General features: G+C 42.4%; 1 protein-coding gene across 2 annotated transcripts; it reads right to left on the bottom strand.

The window, feature by feature from the left end:
- Window positions 1–2,983: 2,983 nt before the first annotated feature.
- Window positions 2,984–6,150, bottom strand: LOC115024910 (transcriptional coactivator YAP1-A-like). 2 transcript variants are annotated; one of them, XR_003834160.1, is made up of 3 exons: window positions 6,008–6,150; window positions 3,533–3,590; window positions 2,984–3,296 (listed from the first exon to the last, which is right to left on the bottom strand). XR_003834160.1 is itself a non-coding variant. In XM_029456776.1 (3 exons), the coding sequence occupies exons 1-3, from the start codon at window positions 6,037–6,039 to the stop codon at window positions 3,152–3,154; spliced, it is 231 nt and encodes a 76-aa protein (XP_029312636.1). In that variant the 5' UTR covers window positions 6,040–6,150; the 3' UTR covers window positions 2,984–3,151. The 2 variants fall into 2 exon arrangements, 1 of the variants encoding a protein (XP_029312636.1); XM_029456776.1 differs by having other exon boundaries at window positions 6,012–6,150.
- Between the last annotated feature and the right edge of the window lie 715 nt (window positions 6,151–6,865).

Here is a 6,865-nt window from a genome sequence, read left to right as displayed (position 1 = left end):
ACAAGAGAGGAGACAAGAGAGGAGACAAGAGAGGAGAGGAGAAGAGGAGAAAAGAGAGGAGAGGAAACAAGAGAAGAGAGGAAACAAGAGAGGAGAAGGAGACAAGAGAAGAGAGGAGACAAGAGAGGAAAGGAGACAAGAGAGGAGAGGAAACAAGAGAGGAGAGGAAACAAGAGAGGAGAGGACACAAGAGAGGAGAGGAGACAAGAGGAGAGGAGGAGAGGATACAAGACAAGAGAAGAGAGGAGACAAGAGAGGAAAGGAGACAAGAGAGGAGAGGAAACAAGAGAGGAGAGGAAACAAGAGAGGAGAGGACACAAGAGAGGAGAGGAGACAAGAGGAGAGGAGGAGAGGATACAAGAGAGGAGAGGAGAGGAGACAAGAGAGGAAAGGAGACAAGAGAGGAGAGGAGAGGGGGAGACAAGAGAGGAGAGGAAACAAGAGAAGAGAGGAGACAAGAGAGGAGAGGAGACAAGAGAGGAGAGGAAACAAGAGAGGAGACAAGAGAGGAGACAAAAGAGGAGAGGAGAAGAGGAGAAAAGAGGGGAGAGGAAACAAGAGAAGAGAGGAAACAAGAGAGGAGAGGAGACAAGAGAGGAGAGGAAACAAGAGAGGAGAGGAGACAAGAGAGGAGAGGAAACAAGAGAGGAGAGGAAACAAGAGAGGAGAGGAAACAAGAGAGGAGAGGAGACAAGAGAAGAGAGGCTGATGGAGGCTGATGGACGCTGAAGGAGGATGGACGCTGAAGGAGGCTGATGGAGGCTGATGGAGGCTGATGGAGGCTGAAGGAGGCTGATGGACGCTGAAGGAGGCTGATGGAGGCTGATGGAGGCTGATGGAGGCTGAAGGAGGCTGATGGAGGCTGAAGAAGGCTGATGGAGGCTGATGGAGGCTGAAGGAGGCTGATGGACGCTGAAGGAGGCTGATGGAGGCTGATGGAGGCTGATGGACGCTGATGGAGGCTGATGGACGCTGATGGACGCTGATGGAGGCTGATGGAGGCTGATGGAGGCTGAAGGAGGCTGATGGAGGCTGAAGGAGGCTGAAGAAGGCTGAAGGAGGCTGAAGGAGGCTGATGGACGCTGAAGGAGGCTGATGGAGGCTGATGGAGGCTGATGAAAGCTGAAGGAGGCTGAAGGAGGCTGATGGAGGCTGATGGAGGCTGAAGGAGGCTGATGGAGGCTGATGGACGCTGAAGGAGGCTGATGGACGCTGAGGAGGCTGATGGACGCTGATGGAGGCTGATGGATGCTGAAGAAGACTGAAGAAGGCTGATGGACGCTGATGGAGGCTGATGGAGGCTGATGGAGGCTGAAGGACGCTGATGGAGGCTGATGGAGGCTGATGGAGGCTGATGGATGCTGATGGACGCTGAAGGAGGCTGATGGAGACTGATGGAGGCTGATGGAGACTGATGGAGGCTGATGGAGGCTGATGGACGCTGATGGAGGCTGATGGACGCTGAAGGAGGCTGATGGAGGCTGATGGAGGCTGATGGAGGCTGAAGGAGGCTGATGGAGGCTGATGGACGCTGATGGACGCTGATGGAGGCTGATGGAGGCTGATGGAGGCTGAAGGAGTCTGAGCTCATTTCCTCAGAGTGACACAGTTTGTTTAGTGGATCAGATCTGTTTCTCACAGCAGCGTAAACAGCAGCGTGGTCACGTGACACGAGTCTGATCTACACAAGCAGAGCCTGCAGGAGCTCAGCGGCGCCACGACCTGCCGGTACAAGTTAAGACTCGGAGAGACCCAAGTACCTGGAGACCTTCTGCTGCACCCAATGATCAATGTGAGACCTGTCTGAGTCCAGCCTTCTAATCCAGCTGCAACCTTTGACCTCTAAAGGTTGTTTAATTTCTACTAACGAGTGAGCAGATAACACGAACATTTTGATATTCTTTTGAGATTAAAATAGTAAATATTTCAAGAAATATTCGTGAATATTGTCTAAAATAATAAAATAATACATTTCCGAGAATATCTTCTAATATTTTAAAGTAACAAATTTGCAAGAAAAGAAAATCTGAAAATGATCTGAGATTAAAATCACAGATTAAAAATATTAAATTTATAATTCACCAGAAGAAATTAACACATTTATTAAAAGACATCAGCAGCCACGACACTGGTGGTTATTCAGCTGAGTGGTTTGGTGTGTGTGTGTGTGTGTGTGTGTGTGTGTGTGTGAGTGTGTGTGTGTTTCATGTCATTAGTGTTTATAAACCCTGCAGATATGTATAGCTGCACTTGCTCGCAAGAAGGGAAATCAATACAGGAGGCCCCGTCCTTCCACTTCCTGCTCTCACACACACACACACACACACACACGCACGCGTACATGCACGCACACGCACACACACACACACGCGTACATGCACGCACATGCACACACACACACACACACACACACACACACACACACACACACACTCACACTTCATGAATGACTCGGTGGAGTTTATTATTACAGACTTTTATTTTGTTATCAGAGAAGAACAGAAAAGAATAATTTTAAAATCCAACATCAGATGAAAATACTTTTATTACACGACTTCAGTTACGTTCCAATAATAACTCATAAATAAAAATTTGACTTTGTACCGCTGCACAGCTATTTTTATTGTGTTTTACTTTAGTTTATGTTTCTTGTACATATTTTATAATTAATTTAAATATCTTTATAATATTTATTCATAACTTTTTATTCTATATTTATGTTTCTTGTACATATTTATTTAAAGTATTTATTTGTATTTTATGTTGATAGGCTGATAGAAGGTATGTTTTTATACTATATTATACTTTATATAATATATTTTATACTAAGTTCAGTCTCATAATTCTTCTTATTTAATTTTCTTTGGCATCACCTAAACAGTTTTTAGGAAAAGTTAGATAAATGTTTGACCGTTAAATAAGGAGCCGGTTAGCTTAGCTTAGCTTAGCTTATCTTAGCTTAGCATAAATGATATCTCCTCTGTTGAATTCATAAAAGGACGTAATATAGAACGTGACGTCCTCACGAGGTGCGAGACAGCAGACCAGCGTATTTCCTCAAATGTGGGAGTGTACGTTTTAAATAAAGTTCTGCGGGTTTGAAAGAAGGTGAAACTAAACTTTTTAATGACTTTAATGAAACTGCAGCGTTTCACATCTCCGTCTCGATGGAGGAGCCGGGCCGCCGCTCCTTCGCCTCCCCGTCCCGCTCGGCCTGCACCTCGGTGGTCTGTGGGGGGGGGGCGGGCCCCGGGGCCGTCACAGGAAGTTTCCAGGACGTCGTCTGGGTCATGTGACTGTCACGGGTCAGAACAGAAACACATGACGTCACTTCTCGACTTTCATTTCACACTTTTATATATAATTAATTTACAAGATAATAAATCTTTATAAATCTTTTTAACGGGTCAGCTGGTGACGACTAACCGCACGTTGTTTGAGGAGTTTGCTCCATTAATACATTACATTATTACTATATATACAATGTTATTATAATACGCGTTATAAACATTCAGTTTGGTACTTTTCTTACTTGATGTAGTATTTCACTCCGTCTGCAGTGAAGGCCTCCTCCCAGCCGTAAGGAAGATCTGAAGCACGGGAACAAAGAGTCAAACAAGTGTTATCTATAATATCACACAGAGACAATCTGCAGCTTCACAACAACCTTCTTCACTTACTGTGAGAGACGTCTCCCAAACGTGTTTCAGAGAACACACACACACACACACACACACACACACACACACACACACACACAGTTCTTCGCTTGAACTTCAGAGTTGTTTGTTCTGTGACGAGCAGGCTAGCTGTTTCCCCCTGTTCAGTCATTAAGCTAAACTAAGCTAAGCTAAGCTAAGCTAAGCACGGAGCAGACGCAGAGTGACTTCGGACTTTGCTTCTTCTTGCTCTTGTGTCAACAGAAGTGTGTTCCGCACTGGACCGAGTCCACGGGGAGTCGAACCTTCATCACAAACTTCACGTACACGGAGAGCACGACGTGGTTCTCATCGCTGGAACAAAAGCACGCCATCCGAGGCGGGAAGCTGCTTTGTGTTGCTGTGACAACCAAACGTTCCCCCTCAGTGTCGGCGCTGCACACACACACCTGTGTGATGTAACGAGCAGCTCACCTCAGGTAACGTGTTCCGGAACACAGAAGGTGCACTGACTCGAAAACACACTTTAATATAAACTTGTGTTGATGTGAGTAATGACGTTACAAGAACTTATTAATATTATTAATCATATTAAAGTGGCGCTCCTTGAAATACTTTATTTATTATCATTATTCCTTTAATGTTTTATTTATGTTGATCCATTGTATGAAGTTACTTCTTTAGTTTTGGTTTTAAAAGCATTTAAGGAGATTAATTATAAATGATAATTAATTAAGTGTTTGTGGAACATCTTCCAGGTTCACAGTTTATTAACGTGCATTATTAATAAAACATTAATGGATTCTTCATCACACGCACACACTCTCACTCACACACACACACACACTCTCACTCACACACACACACACACACACACACTCACTCACCACACACACACACACACACACTCTCACTCCACACACACAAACTCACACACACACACACACACACACTCTCACTACAACAACACACACACACACACAACACACTCTCCACTTCACACACACACACACACTCTCACTCACACACAACACACTACTCTCACTCACACACACACACACACACACAACTCTCACTTCACACACACACACACCACACACACACACACACACACTCTCTATATAACAATATGCAGTAATGAGCTGCAGGAGGAACTCGTTTATTACACAACATCAGTTCACTTCACTTCACACACACACAGTGTGTTGTGTAATAAACGAGTTCCTCCTGCAGCTCATTACTGCATATTGTTATATAAACATGTTTATATAAAAAGGGTTTTACTCGTATTACTAATTTCTCCAAGTTTTGTAAATGAAATGCAAGTGAATTTAATTTCATGGGTTAAATGAATATTGAAGTTGTTTGACATGCAGAGATATCGCTGAGCATCACTTCTGGTTTCTGATTCTGCAGAAGATTCTTTTTGTTTCGACGTTCAGCACAAAGACACTGTTTGTGGAGTCAAGACTTAAAGAACATTCAAAGGTCACAATCTGCAGCTTCTCTCCACTTTGTTCTCCACGAGTCATTCGTGATGAATTATCATCTTCAGAAGCTTTTATTGTGCGACAGGTGGAAACATGTTGGTGAACGAGTTCAAGGAAGGAACCAAAGAATTCATCACAACCGAGAAATCACTGCCAGCAACTCCATAATGTAAATATATATATTTATATATTTATATATATATATATATATATATATATATATATATATATATATATATATATTCAATAACAGCTGACACTTATCTATATTTATTTATTCCTCCCTTATTTTTGACACCTAGTAATTTATTATTATAATAATAATAATAATAATTATTATTATTATAATTATTATAATTATAATTACCCTTACACGCACAGATTCCTCCTTAAACACTCGGTAATTATACACATTCCACATCCCAGTAACAGCAGGATGTTATTATTAGATAATAATATATTCTAATATATAATATTATATTATTAATATAATATTATTTCATCTTTTGGTTGTAAATGTAACAATATTTTTTGGATTTAAGCGTCATATTAATGTTCATAGGAGACATGGTCGTCATGGTAACAGGTGTCCACCGTTTATCATGCAATCTGTCGGGCAAAGTGTGTGTGTGTGTGTGTGTGTGTGTGTGTGTATGTGTGTGTGTGTGTGTGTGTGTGTGTGTGTGTGTGTGTGTGTGTGTGACGAAGACAAAGGTTCCTGCAGCTTTATGATTTCAAAAGCAGAGCACGTATCCAGGCAACAACGACTGTGATGAAAACAAGCTATAGGTGATTGCAATGAACACACACACACACACACATACACACACACACACACACACACACACACACACTGACCTACTTCCTGTGTGACTTGGCCTTGTCTTCATCGCCTCTAACAGGACATTGTGAGTGATGGAGGACGTCTCCTCTCGGCTCTGTGATCCTGAATCTCAGCTGTTAATTATGCAACGTGCCCACGTCCTCCCACTGACGGAGGGAAATTCGGTGACTGTGTCAAAAACCCACATCCTGCTGTAGATACTCTGTGCAGGAAGACGTCCATACACGTTTAACTCAGAATATAACCTGCAATATTTTACTGCAACCAAAGAACAGAAATATTAGTCAGAGACGTTTTCATGACCTTATTCGAAAAAATGTCCATAAGCTGTTTCCATGGATCATTAATATTCACGTTTACAAGCAGACGAGCAGAATCTGCAACTCGTGACTCGTTTCATTATCAACTAGTCTGCAGATTATTTTCTACTTTGATAGTTCGGTGTATAAAAAGTTTGTTAAAGTCCAAGTCTTTAAATGTTTGTCACTTTAATTTGATATAAAACAGAGAAAAGCTGCAAAAGTCCATATTTGAGGCTGAAAACAAACTTTAAAGACATTTCTGCATGAAAATAATTGTAACAACATTTTCGACTAATAGTTGCAGCTGATTCATGTAAAACCGTCCGTGACGTGTTTCTCCCTCAAACCTTGCAAACTGTTGGTTTGTGTCCAACGCGCAGAGTTAGCTGAAAACAGGCAAGAAGCCGTGTGTAGAGTGTGTGTAGCGTGTGTGTAACATATGTGTAGGGTGTAACGTGTATGTAGCGTGTAAGTAGCGTGTGTGTAGGGTGTACGTATTGTGTATGTAGCGTGTGTAGGGTGTACGTAGCGCGTACGTATCGTGTATGTAGCGTGTGTAAGGTGTACGTA

The sequence above is a fragment of the Cottoperca gobio genome, chromosome 19 (genome assembly GCF_900634415.1).
Source record: "Cottoperca gobio chromosome 19, fCotGob3.1, whole genome shotgun sequence".
Taxonomy (NCBI): domain Eukaryota; kingdom Metazoa; phylum Chordata; class Actinopteri; order Perciformes; family Bovichtidae; genus Cottoperca; species Cottoperca gobio.
The sequence above is the reverse complement of the archived record's forward strand: the minus strand, read 5'-3'. Positions and strand labels throughout refer to the sequence as shown.

Excerpts from the sequence above, each read along its gene's own strand:
- LOC115024910 (XM_029456776.1), bottom strand. The coding sequence starts at position 6,039 with ATGAAGACAAGGCCAAGTCACACAGGAA. Across the intron at positions 3,591-6,011 it reads AAGGCCAAGTCACACAGGAA|ATCTTCCTTACGGCTGGGAG; the intron begins GTAGGTCAGTGT and ends CCCGTGCTTCAG. Across the intron at positions 3,297-3,532 it reads GGAGTGAAATACTACATCAA|TCACATGACCCAGACGACGT; the intron begins GTAAGAAAAGTA and ends GACCCGTGACAG.